Source organism: Acipenser ruthenus, chromosome 4 (assembly GCF_902713425.1).
Source record: "Acipenser ruthenus chromosome 4, fAciRut3.2 maternal haplotype, whole genome shotgun sequence".
In the NCBI taxonomy this organism is placed as follows: domain Eukaryota; kingdom Metazoa; phylum Chordata; class Actinopteri; order Acipenseriformes; family Acipenseridae; genus Acipenser; species Acipenser ruthenus.
In genome coordinates, this window is record NC_081192.1 from 78,712,761 (window position 1) to 78,732,979 (window position 20,219).

At 37.4% G+C, this 20,219-nt stretch overlaps 1 protein-coding gene across 9 annotated transcripts in view; it reads right to left on the reverse strand.

The window, feature by feature from the left end:
• Nucleotides 1-347: 347 nt before the first annotated feature.
• The window catches only part of LOC117399294 (sodium bicarbonate cotransporter 3-like), a 76,627-nt gene continuing 56,755 nt past the window's right edge, over nucleotides 348-20,219 (reverse strand). For 3 of the 9 annotated variants that reach the window (XM_059022886.1, XM_059022883.1, XM_059022890.1), the window contains 13 exons: nucleotides 19,901-20,146; nucleotides 19,403-19,508; nucleotides 18,089-18,256; nucleotides 17,545-17,658; nucleotides 17,032-17,193; nucleotides 16,037-16,288; nucleotides 15,829-15,897; nucleotides 15,152-15,325; nucleotides 13,637-13,768; nucleotides 12,460-12,489; nucleotides 11,153-11,247; nucleotides 7,001-7,108; nucleotides 348-4,001 (listed from right to left, as the gene is read on the reverse strand). In XM_059022886.1, coding sequence (XP_058878869.1) covers nucleotides 3,917-4,001; nucleotides 7,001-7,108; nucleotides 11,153-11,247; nucleotides 12,460-12,489; nucleotides 13,637-13,768; nucleotides 15,152-15,325; nucleotides 15,829-15,897; nucleotides 16,037-16,288; nucleotides 17,032-17,193; nucleotides 17,545-17,658; nucleotides 18,089-18,256; nucleotides 19,403-19,508; nucleotides 19,901-20,146 — 1,741 coding nt within the window. In that variant the 3' untranslated portion in view covers nucleotides 348-3,916. The remainder of the gene's footprint in view (nucleotides 4,002-7,000; nucleotides 7,109-11,152; nucleotides 11,248-12,459; nucleotides 12,490-13,636; nucleotides 13,769-15,151; nucleotides 15,326-15,828; nucleotides 15,898-16,036; nucleotides 16,289-17,031; nucleotides 17,194-17,544; nucleotides 17,659-18,088; nucleotides 18,257-19,402; nucleotides 19,509-19,900; nucleotides 20,147-20,219) is intronic. The other 6 variants (XM_059022887.1, XM_059022891.1, XM_059022885.1 and 3 more) reach the window with 5 other exon arrangements.

The window sequence follows — 20,219 nt, forward strand, 5'->3', positions numbered from 1 at the left end:
TGCTGATTGGACAGACCTATCGTGTCCTGTGCTTAAACTTATGGAAACAACTTGTGGTTAAAAATGGGAATTTCACATGGGGTTAGACGGTAAAATGGCATTTAACACTGAATTAAACACAATTCACTTTTTTTAAAACATGACACATTTGGCTCAAACCATTTGGTCTTCATATTTGATTGGAGCAAGGGCAGAGATGGGGGGGGGGGGGGGGGGGGGGGGCAGAGTGATGTTTATTAATCAAAACGGTTAAAATTTGATGAAGTTTTGTGTTCAAGAGGCAGTCCTTCCTCCCAATTCTATCCAAATTTGCTTGAAACTAAATAAACAACAATGGCAGTCAGTCATAATTTAATCAATTTTATTGTATTCATTAAAGGATTTCATTTACATTACAAAAACATAGGCTAGAACAGTTTCTAAACATCTGAATGTTATCTCGCTTCTACATTACAGAAAATAAGCAAAACTGCTACTACTCTTAAATCAGCTATTAAACTCTTTGTTCTGTGATTGGAGATTCTAACTGAGGGAAGACATGTGCACAACTATTGACTGTGCAGACACTAAGCTCAAAGGTGCACCAAATAAGTATTTTTTGAAATAGCCAGAAATTTTCTTTAAATAATAATTATTTTAATATTTCTTAACATGACTGCTCCAAAAAACACACCTAAACAAACAAAAAAAAATATTCACAATATTTAAAATCATGTTTAACCAAATTTTTATTAAGAATGGCAAAATATTTTCATTTTCTAATACCTCTTTTCCATGGACAACCAACTCGAGTGCATTCAAATTGGCCCGAATTCTCCCAGAACTCGAGTTGATGGGCAACTTGAGTTGGTAAAAAAGGTGGCGTTTCCATGTTTTTAAGAGTTACCTGAGTTATCACATGAATTGGGCAGGAAATACTACCGATTTCCCCCAGAAATACTTCCGAGTTAAAGGTCATGACGTGAATTCGCTGAAGACATTATTATAGTCAAATTGCCAAGGATTTAAAAGATAAATCCATGTATTCTTTCGCATTTGTTTCACACAGTACATATACATACATTGCGCTATATCACTACATAATCATTTATATCTAGACAGATATAGATTATTGCATCTGACAAAGAAAAGCATTATACTTGTATTACTGTTTTCAAACTCTTATTCAGTAAAAATGGCTCTCTCACCTTACAAGTTTTTGGCGTTCACGAACCCGGGTATATAATTACTGTATAACGGGAAATTTTGATGGAGAGTTTATTTTGGCTTTATTGGCGGTTTTGATTGGATCGCCAATAATACTTCCACCAATCAGACGGTTGCATACAGTGCTCGTAGCGATCCCGGCCTCTGGCTGGACAAGGGAAAGAATGTGTCAGACATGTATTTGAATGTTTTTGGAAATAAATGCAAAACTGCGTTGCATTTTTCCTTGTTAACGTGCAAAGTGAAAAACCTCAGTTCAAAAAATGTCAAAATCCCCCAAGGTAGCAAATCTGCCGAATTCAATAGCAGCCAAATTCTCCCGTTATACAATATGTTCCCGCCCCCTACAACATTTTGATTGATATTTAGTGATGAAACTTCCTTCCAGCCCGAATTTAGACTTTAGAATTCAGGCCAGCCTTGAGGAGTGAAATCGGACCAGATTATCTGGACTCCTGCCCGAATTGGGTGCCAACTCAAGTAATTTAAAAACATGAAAACGGAGGTGGTGGGGGAGAGGCAACTCGAGCATGTACCCGAGTTCTGTGGTTCATGGAAACGTGGTATAGCAGAGCATGGACTGAATAAAACAACACATACGACCAGAACTAGTGTCGGATTGGTGTCAGGAAACATTTTTTCTCACAGTCAATAACCCATATATATTTATTTAGTATTATCATTGTATAAACAATTTGACAATGCATAATTACATTATATCCATCCATAGCAGTTCCGAGGGTCTGAAAGAAGCTGACAGGTTTTTTTTTTTTTTTAAAAAAGGAGGATATTGTACTGGTGAACATCACTCTCTCTGTATTCATGCATAGTTTTGGCAACATCCTTGAAATTAGCATTAGTTAGAACTGATACAAAAGAGTATTTAATGTTATGAATATCAATGGTTTAAGTACATGTGAAAAAAAACATTGCTGGACCATGCAAGTATTACAATTCTGGGTACACTGTGTCACTCTACTGTGTAGAATGGAACTTTCCTGAGACGATTCTAAAGATCCATATAATAAAAATAGTCACATATATCTATCTCAATCAAATCATGGTAAACATATCTAAAAGTGCAGGGATAAAAGTACTAGAAATATAATCAAATTAAATGTATAAATGATGCAGTAATGTTTATTTTTTTTAATTTTTCAGAATAGCATAACCATAAAATCATCAACTATTTAAAATAAATAAGACACATAAACAAACAAACAAAAAAAAACAATACAAAACACTCAATTACAGTGACTCACATTTAAATGTATACCATTTAAATGCAAAGGTTATGTAAATATTAGCAATGTAAAACTGCTCTGCTCAAAATAATGACACTTTATATGGCTATTGTAACCTAATTAAAAAGAATAGAAACTAAAAAGGTAGAGAACAGCATGGTAAAGGTGTAACACCAGCATCCATTTAGCTGCAGTATATTACAGGTCAAAACTGCGATGAAACCACTTGTCAAACTGTTGTGTACACTCCTAACGTTTTTTTTTGTTTTTTTTTACTATTATCTCAGAATGCATTTTTGGGAGGTTGTATATGAAAGTCAGAGGGGTTGCTTTCAAGTAGATATGACGGTGGATATAAGCTGCATCTCCCTGTTTCAATTACAATGATTTTGGTAGAGGATAAGCAGGTGTTGAGTTGGCAGAAGCTTATATGATAAATGGGAGTCTGCATTATTGGCACTCACACTTTTAGTGGGTGCAATTTCTTATGTATCATAATATTATAAAGGAAGGGGGGTTATTCTAAAATGAGAATACAAAAAAGCTATATGTATTTACCAGAAACCAGTTGATTTAAACAATAAATAAATAAATAAATAAGAGTACGTGGCAAATTGCTAGTACTACATTAAATAACCTCTTGCTTGGTGTAAATGTAGAAACTATTTAAAAAAAATGTTTTGGTTTGTCTTTGTTTATTTTTGTTTACTGAAAAGACCACTTTGGTATTACAAAATGACCTGTAATGTAGTTGCACTAATACACGTAAAAGCTGAATGTTTATAATCACTTGTTCACAAGAAAACATCTTCTAGGCTGCCTTGAAAAACAAGCAAAATATATAGTCTTGATGTTGCACCTTACCAGGCAATGTAACCTCAAAACCTATTGCAAGAAATGTTGGTTTCACAAAAAAATTGCAAGATGTATTCTCTTTATATAAAAAAAAATAAAATAAAAAAAAGCAAAACAAAATGCATCCTTTTCAAAATGAGGCGTTTGTAATCAAAGTGGGCTTCAATCTTTGAGATTTGCTAAATTGGTAAAAACTATCACAGTGCAGTGTAATGCACTGAAAGAATACTGGAGGCTTCAAAAAGTTTGAAGGGGTAAATTACCAGATGATGCATCTGGTTTAAAAGAAAAACACACTTGTTTATTTTTTTTATTTTACAGAAATACTTAGAAAAGAAATCCACTTAGATTCTGACCGCCTCTAAATTGTACCAATTTAACAATACATCTATTGTTTTGCTTTCTTGTACAGAAATAGCCAATTGAATAGCTAGGATGAAGTTAATTTGCAAAATCAGGTCTGGAGGATGTCTTTATAAAATGTTTTTTTTAAGTGACGCTAATGGCTTGAATTCTCTATATTCTCATATTCAGGTCCTTTGTACTTGGAATTGAGGCCAGGATGCTGTTTAAGTAGTGGCTTTCAAACCAATGTTTCATGCCTCAGAGTCCTAAAGGGATGTTTCGGAATCAGCGTGACTCTCTCCCTGTGCAGCTTCAATGTTGATTTTAATACATGGCATCTCCTCAGGGCTGCTAGTAAAAGAAAACAAACAAACAAAAAAAAACAAACATGCATGTATATTAATGTTTTTCTTCTTATTAAAAAAAAGGGCAAACTGAAGGAAGAGAGAAGGCCTCCATTAAGTTGAGTATAGAATTGTTAATATCGTATCACACATATGTATATATATATATATATATATATATATATAGACACACACACACACACAAGTTGGAATAAAAAAAGCAGAACAGCTGAAAAATGTTGCACACATGATGAATTCATTTGTTATGTAAATGGCACCCCTGCCATGTATTCTGTAAAATATTTAAGCTGCATCACCCGGTTTCAATTGCAATGAATTTGATAGAGAGCAGAGGAGTTGAATTAGTAGAAGCTTCTGAAAAGTGAGGACCCCATTCATAGCAATTCTGGATAACAGACCCATTCCATATTAAAGCCCGGGACACACATCGCGTTCCATAGCGGCGCTTCACTTCTCAGGTAGACAGTGCCACACCAACGAGTCTGTCCCCAGGCGTCAATTCACTTTACCTCAAGTGAATCATCGATCGAGCCATGGGAGGAAAACAAGGATGTCAGTGCTATGAATCCCTTGCCTAATCAGGGAGGAAATGCTAGCATCCAAGCATTTGCAGTTTGTGATGCATTCAAAGCCAACTTCAAAACAACTGTAAGGTCTGTTCCATGGCAGATGAACACAGTGAGACAAGGCATTCTGGAAATGAAGGTCGGCACACAATACTGTAAATAGCTTACATTGTAATACAGTATATTAATGAGCAAAATTGTTTTTTTTTGTGTTTTAAATTTAGTGTTCTATAACTGCAAAAATAGTGATTACAGTTGTCGATTATCTGAATATTCTTTACAGCAGGATATATAAAATCAGCTGTCTCTAAAAAGTGTACTTTACAGAAGTTTGAACATAATTTTCCATTTGACTTCTTGAAAAGGGAATTTGCTTCCACCCTACAAATCAAAGCATTGAATACTGAGGTATGATGATATTAACATATGTCTTATTATAAAATGTGTTTCTAGCTTCCGATGACATGCAGGAATTGACTGCTAATTCGTCAAGAGCAGCCGCGCCCGTCAAGCAGTGTGTCAAGAATTGCTCTGGGAGAAATCTAGCCTCGCCACACTTCCATGCAAAGCGAAGCAACGCCCTAGTGTACGGAAGGCCATCTGGGTTTAGTACACATTTAATACATGTATTGATTTGGACCAATCAGAATACATGAAATAGTACGTGTTCTAAATAAATGTAAATGAACTATGCATTTTCTACATAGAGGTTGGTAATTTTACAGTAGTACCTACGTAGGGGATGGTAATTTTACAGTAGTGCTGGGACAAACACAGGATTTTCATTTTTGGATATTCGCTCATAATTTAAATATTCGTTGTTTTTCAAAAAGTAATAAAAACCATTACATTGCTCTGAACGCAGGCAGAGACAGCATAGCAGCAGGGGCAGGGGGCGTGTCCGTGGCCCCTATGTGTGTGTCTTTATTTACAGCAAGACCTTACAATATGTAACACGTTAAAACAGAAAAATACCTTACTTTACCCCAGTGAATTAACTACAAAACAAAGGATGCCAAATAGCAGTTTAAGTTAAACATTGTTTTGTTTATTCCCGTAATAAATAGTACGTTGACACCACTTTTTTTTCATTCCTTGCCATTGCCGTTTCTTCACAGTAAACAGTGACCATCGATACGTTTTCATAAAGTAATAACATGAGGTTTACTTGTGCCTTTTTGTAGCTGAACAAGCAAATGAAAACTGAAATTTAACTTCAAATAAAACAAACGTGGAGATGGTGTTGTAAAATGAAAGTGAAAAAACTAATCGCTTTGGTTTCGTTTTTCACATTCCACATAACAGAAAGTCTCAACAAAAAATAGCAAGTTGGGCACTGTTTAAGCGAAGCATTTCAGAATGACGTGCTTGCCTTCTTTTCTGTCCCATGAAATTCTGACTCGCTCTAAAGCAGCACAGTGCGTTTTTGTCCCAGATGGCTTTACACAGAGATCACTATGTGTGCGCACACATAATCTGGTTTGTTTACTTTTTGCTGCTAAAACTTTTAAATAGAGGCTCAACAGCTGTTACAGTTTTGGTATTGTACTTTTTTTTTTTTACAGTAACGTACAAAACTATAGCAGTGTGACCAGGGAAGCTAACAGCTGAGTAATGTCTTAGGTTGTGTTTACACGATTCAGAAATAAAATTAACAATATTATAGATTATGTGTTTCACAATCTATTTAATTTCCTGGACCATGTCTTTTTTTTTTTTTTTTTACTATTTTGGTCAGATGACAATAAAAAGAAAACAATTAATTGTTATGATCTGCAATAATTACACCCAATGTTTAACTTTTAAATTATGATTAGGTTATATAGTTATTTTAACTGCTAATCTGGAAATCTGGTAACCCTATGCAGACTTCTTGAGACAGACCATGTTGACGGTGACATGATTCAATTTACATTAACAAGGTACCCAAACATTTTTTTGTGGCAGCCCCCACCCCCCCACCCATTTCAAAATGTAAGGCAACTTTTAATTGCATCATTTATTACACATACTATTTTCTTTTCTTTTTCATTGGCTCTTGTTTCATTTTCAGTAATCTGATTGGCCAAATTACTAAGTGTAATAATTAGAATTACAACACATACTAAATTCAAATTAGTACGTGTTCTAAATATTTTAATATTTAGAATATTTAAATATTTTTAATATGTGTATTAAAGAACGTGTTTTTGACCCGAACTGTCTTCCATACTAGTGTATCAGGGTACATAGAAATCCATTATATATAAAAAGTGACGCTTGTGTGTCCCGGGCTATCATATGGAATACGTTAAGATTTAAAAATCAGAATATAAAAATAAGTGTTTTTCATGTTTTAAACTCAGAGAATCTTTGATAACCTGGATAAAAATAAAAATGATTTGCTAGAAAAATCAGTATGTAAACAAGACATAGCTACCTTGAGCTAGGTTTCATTGCTTTGGCATTGTCAGCAGGCATGGCAACAGCCTTCCACACAGCAGTTTTGGCCATTTCATCAGATATGTTTACAACTGAAGGATCAGAGCTAAAGAACAAACACAAACCCCACAGCTTAGCAGATGCATTCTCATTAGTTTTTATTACTCCTTTGAACACATGAAAGCAACATCCACTTAATTACTGCCATAAAAAATGCAAAAAAAGTTTGTCATTTGTTTTGCTTATACCCATGCCTACTGTCTCTAACCTCTTGCATCCTACAGAATACCTTTTGTAATGTACAATATAATGTATAAGGGTGGTGGTGCAAGAGGATACGAGCGCAAGCTGTCTAGTACTGTACATGCCACTTTGCTTTTACAATTACCTGGCTGGGTGTATGTGTGCGCACAATTTACCGATTTAACTATGACTAATGGTAAATGTGGAAGATATGTACATATGTCCCCTTTTCTATGAATGAAGTAAAGGACAGTTAGTGTTGTACTGTAGGTTTCTGTATTTGCATGTCTCTTTTGTTTAAATTCAAGTGTGCCTCACTGACGTGCTGTGTAAAGAGTATGATGTGTTTGAATGTTTTACAAGTGGTACTAGGGTCCGGATCATATACTATTTTAATGACAGACACCCATTTATAAATGGCAGCTTGTTATTGAAACAATTTGAGCCATGCGCTTTCCATGTAACAAACTTCATACAAAGCAGGCCAAATCATCAAAAGTTCACCACAAAAACCAACCGCTTTAGCTTCCTCATCCTGGGAACAGGTGTCTGAAGCTATGCTGTCAGATCTGTTTAAGATAAATAATTGGGTTACAACTACAAAGAATAATGAGGACACACTGCAGGTGCCAATTGTGAGGTCACATTTGAAAAAAAAAAAAAAAAAAGATAAAGATAAAACAAACGTTCAGCCATTGACCGAAGGACATTTCTACTGCTGAAGGAATGAATGCGTTCAAATTGCACAAATTACACAACTTATGCATCTCAGGGACTTATAACAGAGTTAGATATTTGTTTGAGTAGGCAATTTTACAACCATGACTCATTTCACTGACACTGCTTTTTAAACTGCTTGCTTCCTTGCTTCCAACGAAGTACAAGAAGCTTGATAACATACAAACACAAGCTGTGCAGCAAAATTGCAATGTATATTCTTGACGCATTACATTTAAATATATGCAATTCATATTTTTTCAATGAGTAAAACGTTATCATCATAACCCTGGTTCCCTGAAATAGAAATGTAACCATTACTGTATGGGTATTTACCTCCTAAAGACCCGAAACCTGAATGAGATACATCAAAGCTGCTCACACAGCCTGTGACACGGTCATCGCCCACCCCCGAGGGTATAAAAGGACTGCACTCACAGCCCTCAGCGTCATTTTTCCTTCAAGCCTGTTGCAATCATGGACACAGCAACTTTGAAGATTAACCCTTTGCGGTTCTATGTCTGCTAGGAGCCGAGAGAAGCCAAAAAAAAAAAAAAAAAGGGGCGTATCTCATGAATACTGATAGACCCAACACCACATAGATAACACGGACATACACAAACAAGATAGCTGCTTCTGCATCCAGCGCTCAGAGAATATCACAGACATTTGCAGAGTTTTTTGAGATGTTATAATAATAAAATAACGACTTGGATCGCATTATTGAGGAGTTTGGTGATAAAACGAGTGATCAAGAGATGATTTATCGGTATGTACTATTATTACGAGTTATCTGAAAAATATAGCGAACGAGGGGTGGGGCAGTGCTGGAGATGCAGTACTGAGTCTCCTGTTGATATGCAGTGCCTTTTAAACCTGTTTTACTGTGAAAAAAAAATACTTTTAAACAGCGCGTCTAAAATAAACTGCGCGTGTGAAAATAAATCGGACCTGACGCACCTGACACACGCTGAATAAATGGACCACAAAGGGTTAATGGTTACATTTCTATTTTAGGGAACCAGAGTTATGATAAAAATCGAATGTTCCCTTTCAAGTACAAAATGTAACCATTACTGTGTGGGTGAGTGTACCAAAGCCATCGCAAGGGCAAGTTTGCAGAATGACTGGAATGCTACGAGGCTAAGCTGAGAGGCTGCCTTGTGCGTTACCATACGGAACCCCAGTAACAAGTAGCTAGGGTTTAAAAATTGAGGGAAAAACTCACCTCTATGTCTGTGTTGCACTGGGAGGAGCGTATGGAGCTGTCACTCCCTGTAAGACTGGAAAGGAGGTGGATGGAAAGCCTTCAATTCCACAGACTGGTTGACATGAAATGCCAAGATCGCCTTCGGCAAAAAGGCAAGACTGATACGGAGTGTAACCTTTGTCCTGGCCTCTGTAAAAATTAAGCAGGCTTTTGCAATGGAGAATGCCTGCAGCTCACTCACCCGCTTTGCGGCGGTGATAGCAAGCAAGAAAGCTGCTTTGAGCGATAAATATTTTAGCTCAGCTGAATGCAGGAGCTCAAATGGAAGCTTCAAGAGTGCATTAAGCACCTCGTTTAATCTCCAGCAAGAAACAAAGTCCTTCATAGGCGGCCGAAGCCACTGAGCCCCTTTCAAAAATTGCCCCGCCAGGAAGTGAACTCCTGGGGAGACCGAGTCAATTTTGACATGGCAAGCCAAAATGGCTGCCAGAGAGACTTTTAACGAAGAGGGGGATTTCCCCTCATCAAAAATGTCCTGCAAAAACTGCAGTATAACTGCCATGGGACAAGTAGTGGGGTCAAACACACGAGGCAGGCACCACGTCTGAAAGACGACCCACTTGTACCCGTACTGGGAATACATGGATGCGCGCTGGCATGTTGTAGTGTGTCAATAATCCTATTGGACAGACCCATACGGCTGAAATGCATGACTGAGCAGGTCGCGGCTCTTGGGCAGTCTGCATGGCTGTCCGCTCAGGAACTGCATCAGGGTTGAAAACCAGAGTCTCCTGGATCAATAAGGGGCTACTAGCACCTTGGCCCGGTCCTGCGGGATTTTCTCCAGACACAGTGGGAGCAGGGCGAGGGGTGGGAAGGGTGTGCCTGGTGTTGATTCCTGGGAGGCAAAGAGGTTCTCGTGTGCCCAGAGCAAAAGCTTGCGGGCCATGCAATGGAGATTGGGCGACCTGAGGCCGCCCTGGTGGTTGTTGCACCCCCCTGCCATTCCACATAGGCGGGCCATGACTGCGTCACAGGCTCTGCAAGCAGCTTTGTTATATTTCATTTAGGAGGTAAATACCCATACGGTAATGGTTACATTTCGTACTTGAAAGGGAATACTCAGTACACATCTTATCAGGAGCGCTGGCCACACAGGCAACTTGCTAATGTTAACATTTATTCAGGAAGTTTCCGGCAGGTCTCATCGTCAAATTAAATGTTAAAATCCATTAACATGTTATACGGATTTCATATAGGCTTTTTTTGAAGCACAGGCACTGCAGAAAGCCCTTACGTGACTTTAAAGGACTGGTTAGTCCATCTGTCTGTCAGTAATCTCAATGGTACCTGAGTTTTGTGCAATCCTAGGCTAAGGGGTCAATTTGCACATGTCCACCATGGCTCTGCTTGGGGTCAGCAAAACATTACGTCAGAGGAAGAAATACACATTTAGAAAAAAAACACCCTATGAAAACCACACACATGTTGAATTCCAAGGCTGCCTCGCTGTAATGTTGGTATAGTGTCAATACTTGCTTGTATTACTATTACTGTGCTCCTCCTTTATAACGTTATAGGCAGGAGCCATAGTTACAATGCTATTTGTGTTCCGCCTCATCACGAGAATGAAAGTGCTAGGGAAAGGCATGATGGTTTGCAAATAGGAGCCATGATCATGGTGTCTTATAACTGGTTCTGCAGTATGAAAGGTTGGACTTTATAAAAGGGGAGCACTGTAGCATTATTTGTTCTTACAGCTGTTCTGGTTTAATTTTCATTCACTTTTCTGTGGAATAAAAAGAACAGCAGACCCAGCGGAGGTTGGCGTGGAAAGAGAGTCAATTCAGAATGGCCTGACACAATACCCTAAACACTACATGTGTCGTTGGCTGTGTGGTTGTTCTGAGTTTGTTCTTTTTCCGTTCCACCGTCAGTAGTTTCTGACATCCTCTATAGAATACACAAGCAATGGATTACCTGCATTTGAGGCTTGTAACAGGAATCTTTAGAAGGTTTCCTCCCTCAAAAGGGATCTGCATTGTTTCATCAACAGTAAGCAGTTGTTCAGCTTCCTGCAAACAAATAAAATACTAAAATTAAGCTCTAGAGAAGCAGATTTTTCCTTGTTTTCAGTAAAATGATCGATCAATGAAATGATAGAAAGTAAACAATAAAATGTGCATTAACAAATGTTTTAAAGTACATTCCCCTACCCTTATCAAGCATCAGCATACTTTCATTGTTTACTTCAACTTCAAATGATCCCAATGAATGTGTTCAGAAACACTTAACTATTGCTCACCAAGTGGTCTTCTAAAAATAAGCCGCCATTAATTTAGAACACAACAAAGCATCACATGTTTGGCTTTAGATATTTGAGTTTAATGAGAGAGGGATAGTTCCTACTCATCTGACAGATCATTTTAACCAAAGGTTTCAGATCAAAACACTTTGAAGGTTGAAGAAGGTTATTGATTAAACCTGTAAAATCATACAAGTAGAAACCTTCAAAAGTTATTTTAAATTAAATTTAAAAAGGAACTGGAGAGTAGTTGTTTTGTTAAACAATATACATATGTATTATAACCATATAATTAAAGGATATTCCATGAAAATAAATTAGATAAACCAAACATTAAGCTAATGGGACACTCAAGACTTTTTGATGATGGTGATCTTTTGTGTATTAGAATTGACCCATCACTACAAAAACCTTGGCCTTACCATTAGTCTGATCGTCGATTTATCAGTGCAACAAATGTGCAGTTTTCATAGAATAGCCCTGAAGAACAGTACAGGAAGGGTATAAAAAGTCACTTGGGCATTTTGCATTGCTGCTGTGGAAAAGAAAAAACATTCACCGCACAGCAATGAACCTGACAACACAGGGATCATCATAGTTCACACAGAGGGGGGTCTATACGACACTATGACGTCCACAACTTAAAAATAAAAAAGCTCTTCATCAATCATAAATTAAGAAAGATTAAAATTACACTGCCAAAGTTATTACTGAAAGGTTGGTCTGCTTGAGTTACTAATTGGATTATCTCAGTGTTATTACAGCAACTGTTTTCATCCTTGGGATAACATTGAAAAACTATTAATAGAACCTTGCCCGTTGTCTGGTGCCTCCACCAGCCAGGTTTCACTGCTGTGTTGTGATATTCTTTTGTTTGTTTTGTTTTATTAGTTGCAGCACCGAATGGCCAAGTAACTTTATAGCCACTCTGCATTTTATAAAGCACATCTAGACAATATGTTGAAATAATTCAGCCACGTACCCCTGGTACTCTAGGTCCATTCTTCATTTTCTAATGCAAACAAAATGTACCAAAGAGAGATGCAGAGACTGAGGTCAATAACACTGAGCAAACAAGAGAAGGGGGTAGCAAGTAGGCTTAGCAGTCAGGAAGTTAACAGGACATGTTTTTTTTTTTTTCATTTAGTTGTTGACAATGATTTTACCCAATTTTTCTCCCCAATTTGGAATCGCCAATTGTGTTATTAATCCCGGTTCACAGCTGCGACCCCCTGGCGACTCGGGAAACGGAGGCTGACACACGCATCCTCCAAAACGTGTCCCTGCCAAGCCGTCTTTTTTCGCACTGCGGATCCACAGCGAAGCCATCAGACCTATATTGCCAGAAGACACAGCCACAGCAGACCCGCAGGCACCCTATCAGCCACAGGGGTCGCTGGTGCGCAGTGAACCGTGGATTGCCCTGCCAACCTAAGCCCTCCCTACCCGGGTGGCACTCGGCCAATTGTGCGCTGCCCCCTGGGAACCCCCAGACACGGTCGGCAATGACTTCGAACAAGCAAACTCCAGGCTATAGGGCGCATTATGCACTCCACGCAGAGCACCTTTACTGGATGTGCCACTCGGGAGCCCTGGGGTAATTCTGAAGTTGCATAACTAAGACCATACATAAATCCGTGATCACAGATTAAATATTCCAAAGACATTCTGCTAAAGAATAGTTTCTAGGATGGATGGTCAAATGTCTGACAAAACATGGCTGAAGCAATGTCTCCTATGGATTTCTATTACCATGCAAACCTTGCATTCAGCTACTGTATGTTTTATGTGTTACAAATAAAAGTATCATTCAATTGACCTCAAAAATCACCCAATGCCACTTTAAGGAGTGAAAAGCATTAACAACAATACATATTTTAATCTGTAATGTTCAGAAAAACAAAGGTCACAGCTTTCCATGCTCTTTACTTTTCAGAGAAGTTTGCAGTGTAAGAGTAACACAATTGTAAGATGTGTTAGCACAGCACTTGAGAAAAACAATAAAAAGACACAAGAAGTATTGCGATGTGATAAAGCCGTAATGAACAAATCAATGACATTTCTGTGAACTGGTTTCAGTTCCCCCTGATTTGGAGACTTTGATTCGGAAAGATTTTACACTGCATATTCTAAACAGTTTCCTTTGCTGGATGGCCTACCTCCTTCTCTTTTTTCTTCTTGTCATCCTCCTTCTTCTTCTTGCTCTCTGGCATGAGGTCATCAAGCCAGCTCAGCTCTCGGTTGGTAAAGAAGAAATCCAGGAGTTTCCGGATAAACACCAGAGCAAGGACCTGAAACCAAGTGTCTGGTAAGGTTAAAACGGAACTTCTTCACCGGAAGGTGTAAGGTACTATTAATGACATGCATTTTATATTATGATGTGTTACATGGACAGTTTAAGTCAGACATGTTGCATATACTGGTGCAGTAACAATATCACTAAGTAAGCAGTGTGGAGTAGGAGTTAGGGCTCTGGACTCTTGACCGGAGGGTTGTGGGTTCAATCCCAGGTGGGGAACACTGCTGCTGTACCCTTGAGCAAGGTACTTTACCTAGATTGCTCCAGTAAAAACCCAACTGTATAAATGGGTAATTGTATGTAAAAATAATGTGATATCTGTAAAAAAAAAAAAAAAAAGTGAAATAATGTGATATGTTGTAACAATTGTAAGTCGCCCTGGATAAGGGTGTCTGCTAAGAAATAAATAACATGTACTGTATCTCATTCCCTTTCACAACTGTCTATTTATTTTTTAGATAGTGCTATTACATTTTTTGCCCACAAGGTGGCTGCATTAGAACTAAAAACTGTTAAAAACATACATAATTATATAAATGATATATAAAATGTCTATCACCTAGATTAACATTCAAAGGGTCTATGGAGACCATAATATATATAGGGCTTCTGATTTTTGGTTCCTCGACCCCCCCCCCCCCCTCCCCCGATACAAAGAAAAATTAAAAAACACTGAAAATGGTTACTCAACTCATGTTGATTTGAACCCTTTCCTTGTGAAAAATAATAATAATAAAAAAAATGACCTACAAAAAAACAAATTAAAAAACACTTTTCCAGTGCAGTTTCCCTCCTTCCTGACTTATATCTCACATTTATTCGTTCTGAATACTTTAAACCCACACCAACTACTGAGAGAAAGAAGGTAGAAGTGTGCAAGTACTAGCAAGTTACTATACATATTGTGGCAGAAAAAAACGCCCAAGAATTTTGGAAAGCAACCGAAAACAACATTTGTCTACTTAACAAAGAGGTTTTAGTTTTCAGGAATGCATAAAGGAAAAAAAACAACAATATTAATAATAATAAAAAAAAAAATCTCAGAGTAGTCTAATGTATGTTTATAAGTGTTGGGTGGGCTTCCTATAATCAAGCTGTATTTCTCACACACTCTTTGCGAGTCAGGTCTGTCAAGAGAAAGACTGCAAGAGAAACTACACTCTCAACTTGATTAGAGGCAGCCACCGAACAAACATGTTAGAAGTCATTAAATCTAAACCCCCCATAAAAACATGACATTAACGTGCTTATATAAAACTCTGTTTATATAGAACCTGTTGTAGTTTAAACGTTTAGAACATCATTGTCACTCTCAGCAAAATTGTAAGTGTCGTTGCTGCTAATACGTTCCAGTGGGGACATGGCTCATAATTACCATCATAGGAAAGACAACAGCAGCAGAGGAGACTTTGATGACCCACAGCAGAACAAGGCAGGTGAGCTGAATGATTGTGAAGACATGCACCTTCCACAGCGGAACGTATCTCAAGTAAATCAGGTCAGGCTGGTGCTTTGCTGGCATGCCAAACAGCTTTATGCGATCGAAAAACTGGGGAAAAAAAAAAAAGTCTTATGTCTATTAACTATGTGATCCTCAAGACAATTCAAATCTTTTACAAAACAAATTGTGACCCGGTGGTTTGGTGATCGGATGTATTCTGGTGGTTCTCAACCAGAGCCATAAAAATCCACCAACAACCCAAGTCTCTTTCAAAGAGCTCTGGGATTACATTATAAATCATGGTGCTGCCATATTTATAGCAGCTTTTAAAAAGGAATTACAACACCTACTGTATGATACATTCTTGTAAGTATCTAAAAACATCAGTTATCTTTATTGCAGATGTTGTATGTTTTGTAATTAGGCAACTTAATTAAAATATAATCCCTGGGAAGGTCCTAGTAAAAAAATTAAATAAAAAAACCCTGCACTCTATACTATATAAAATACTTCCAGGACTAGAGTAAATACACTTAACAAAAGGAAATGCCTTGTTTGCCAATATAGTATACATGCAACTTCTGTTTTCTTTATTAAATAATGAGCTGTACCTGGATGCCCTTCAGTGAAGAAGCTCCCATGTAGAGAAAGACACCATACAATACTGGCATAGGAATAAACTGTTGAAAACAACAACAAACAAATAGGGCAAAAAACAAAAACCATTCATATAAGCTTTGTGCAAAACACAAGGCTGCAAAGATTGGTAACTATAGTAATATAGTATGCAATGTTTGATCCATGAAAAAAATTGGTTACCTTCAAAACAGAAGTCATAAAAACAGACAGTCCCATAAGGACAAATATCATGAGGCCCGTAATTCGCTGCTCTCGGATTCCAAGGAACTTGGGCTGCTCCCCTGGGGCAGAGCATTCCGACTCCACCTTCAGACTGTTGACGTGACTGATGGAGAGGACAGTGGCCGCCACAAACCAGGGCAGTCCCATGATGGAGCAGATCCCCAACATCACAGCAACCAACAGCAGGTCCAGATGGTACCCACAGCCTTTCTGTAGAGCAACACAAAACAGTTCCAACATTTCTGTTGCTAGTAGCAATATACAAATCTCTAATATACAGCTTGTAGCTTTCTGTTAAAAAATATATTGAACAGAGCATATGTATTATATAGGGCAGCAGTGTGGAGTAGTGGTTAGGGCTCTGGACTCTTGACCGGAGGGTCGTGGGTTCAAATCCCGGTGGGGACACTGCTGCTGTACCTTTGAGCAAGGTACTTTACCTAGATTGCTCCAGCAAAAACCCAACTGTATAAATGGGTAACTGTATGTAAAAATAATGTGTAAAAAATAATGTAATTGTATGTAAAAATAATGTGATATCTTGTAACAATTGTAAGTCATCCTGGATAAGGGCATCTGCTAAGAAATAAATAATAATAATTACAGTTCATCCATTTATGTCTACAGTATATGGTAAGATGCTTGCTGTGTGTTTTCTCAGATCAGCATGCAAATTTAGCATGTCAAAGGGGTCATGAATGCTATTTTATATTAAAAATAGGAGATTTACATATCCCTACCAAACATGACTAATTAATTTTGAGTACATTTACTCACTTTTATCTTTTTTGTTTTTAATTAAAAAAAAAGAAAGAGAGATTTATTAACAGAGATTTAATTGACTACGTACCAAGCTTTGATTTAAAAAAAAAAAACACATCCACAACAGGCCCAATCTAATCAATTTGCTTCAACACTGGCAGTGCCCATGTGGGGTTCATACTAGCCCTTACCTTTAGCTTGTGCTCCTTCCTGTTAATAATAACACCAGTGATCTGTTGATCCATGAAGATGAGGATAGTGCAGAGCAGAGCAGGGATGGCAGCAGCTAGCAATGTCCACCAGGGATTCGGCCCCAGAGGATCAATCAGCCAGCCCCTGTTCTTTGATGTGGGCTACATCATAGAATATAAAGTCAATAAATATAGGTCTTCACAATCCAAACTCTACTAAAATTAAATTCTTATGTACAGTGAAACCTCTATTCTCCAAACCAGGGGGTATTCACTCAAAGGTGCTGCCTCTGGCTCATCTAGCCTGTGTAATATATGTCCATGGCTGTCAATTAGAAATGACGAGCAGCTCATGAACTCTGGTGAAAGAACCTTAACAAAAGACTTTCAGTAAGACTGTAAACATCTAAAAAGGTATTGGGACAGTAAAAAAGTATTTCTAATGGGTCGGAAGAGTTTGGAGAATTGCAGTTTTGCTGTATCAGGAACTGTCTTTTGTTTAACATTGCCTACCTCAAACCTATCAGGAACATTAAGCTTTGGAGAAGGAATTCCAATCAGGTAGTCCACTACTACCATAATCAATATGGTAAGAAACACAGCAAAGTCACTGATGGTCGATCTCACCTGCAGAAAAGATAAGGATCTTGATAAAAACAACAAGCAAAATTTTGGAAATTCATTGCAAATCCATCAGCTCACTTTTTTAAATTATATTTTAAATTATTATTATTCCAATTTTTTTTCACCTGGAGAATTAACATCACTGAATGAACACATCTATCAGTCTCATAAAATATATTCATAGTGCTCATCACTTTCCTAATAATTAAGCATTATTTCTCTTAAATACCAGTATGCATGCGTTACAAAGTTATTTATATTCTATTAAAGAGTAACAAGTCTATAATCTTAAAATTATTTACCAGATCACTCTTGCTAACACACCTGGGGTCATTATATATATATATATATATATATATATATATATATATATATATATATATATATATATATTTTTTTTTTTTTTTTTTTTAAACATTGCTATTCACGTTACCTTGGTTGGGAAATAGCGCATCGTTTTGAACTGTTTGAGGAAGGAGGAAAGGAAGAGGGTAGTGAAGAACAAGATGATCGACCAGAAGAGGACATCAGGAATATATGGGCCGTGGTGTTGGTCTTCGCAGGCCAGTCCGACAAACTCCCCATGGAGCGCCTTGCACATCTGCATTGTCGAAGAAAAAACGTATTTCAGAGCTGGTCTCTTCTTCAGTGTAATGTAATAGCACTATTAGTGCATATTGAAACATAGAAACCCATAGGTATAACCATATTTAAAGAACCTTGACATCATACCACAATTAAACCTATTTGATTGAAATATAACCTTTTAAAAAAGATCCTCATACACATTGCATGGATATCCTCCGCAGTTGAGAACAGACCTCTGGGGACGAAAGAGGAGTCAATGTCATTGTAGAGTGATGGAAAGGGTACTTACCGGATTCTGCCCAGGGAGCGACGAAATTACAGACATTTTTGCAGAGGGAGTATTTTTTATTTTAGGTAGGTAGATTACATTTACAATTAGGCACAGCACACAGTCACGCTAAATAATCAAGTTAACATATTTAATGCAGTTAACATATTTAATGACTGGTGAAATACAATTCAAAGCTGCTGCAGTATGTCGACTGTTTTGTCATTTCAAATATTTTCACAAAACAAACATTAAAAGTTTAAAGCTACAGCATGCAGTGCAAAAGCACACCATGAAAAAACACATATGTAGGTGAAAAACGCTTAAATAAAAGTCGCTACATTTAAAAAAATATATATATAAACATGTGAAATTTCCAGCGCTTTACATAATCTCTCTAAGTCAGAAAACTACAGTGTCCAGTGTGAAAAAACAACACAATATAATAGATTATCATACATATAGCATACAATGTTCAACACAAAAAAATGCCTGAGTTACAAGCTCTTGCAGTGTCTAAAAAAAATGAATTAAAAAAAAAAATCCAAAATATGGATTGTAGGGTACCAGGAAAGTGTAATCAATCAGAATGCAGAATCTGTATCTGAATCATTAATGCACAGAGCAACTACATTTCTTTCTATTCACGTGAGCAGTGATATTTCCCCTCAGGCATGTGTACACATGGTTATTAAAAACCAGAAATTAATGGTGAAAATGTTACTTTCAGTTCAAAGTTCTTTTGGGGGGGTGGGGGGCTGATCATTCAAACTGGGGAGTTGACTCGGCAGAATCCGGTATCTTCTTGGTACTTGGAAATAAATAATGCACTGCATCAGAATATTCAGGCAGGACTGCCACACAAACTCCATCCGGTAACCAAACACTTACTGTAACATCAAGATCTTCCCATTGAATTGATTCCGGTGTCATGCTTGAATTTTGCAAATGTTGTAGAGTTTCAGAGCTTAGATTTGCAGGTTTAGAACACTGACATCTGTTTGGAAAAGATAAAAAAAAAGCTTTCATTACACTTGCACAAACTCATCATACTTCTCCACATACTGAGATTGATATTACTCCTTAGTTATTACTACTTACAATCACAGCATGTAGATAGCCACCTGTTAGCAATTGTCCATGCATAGTTCCAGTAATTCTCTAACAGGCGGTTCCCAAGATATAGCCTTACACTATCAGAGGGGGTAACTCTAGTCTAGAGTGTCATTTTTTTACTACAATTACTACAAATCAACACTTCTTAAGCACTCTCAAGTAGGTAGTTTCTCATGTTGTAATGTTAATGGACTTTCAGAAATCAGGAGTAAACGCTACATGCCCTAGATCTCGATATATAGGCAACACCATTAAATATGTTTTATTACTTACGTGTAAAATGTAAGGTTATCCAAGTCATTGTGCATGTTGACTGGATACAGCTCTCCTAAGTGAAATAGTTTCTCTAGTGCTTCATAAATAAATATAATACAAATAAGAGCAGCAAAGGCTTCTTCGGTAAATCTGGTGATGTAGCAGACTAGGCTACTGGCATCTGTGGCGACCAGCACAATGCAGAGGAATGCCGTCCACAGGCCGATGCTGGTGCGCAGAGACAGATACGAAAGTTCATAATCCCTGTGGGAGAAAAAAAAAAAAAAAAAGAATAACAGAATTAATAGAACATTCACCACTGAAAAAAAATGAAAAT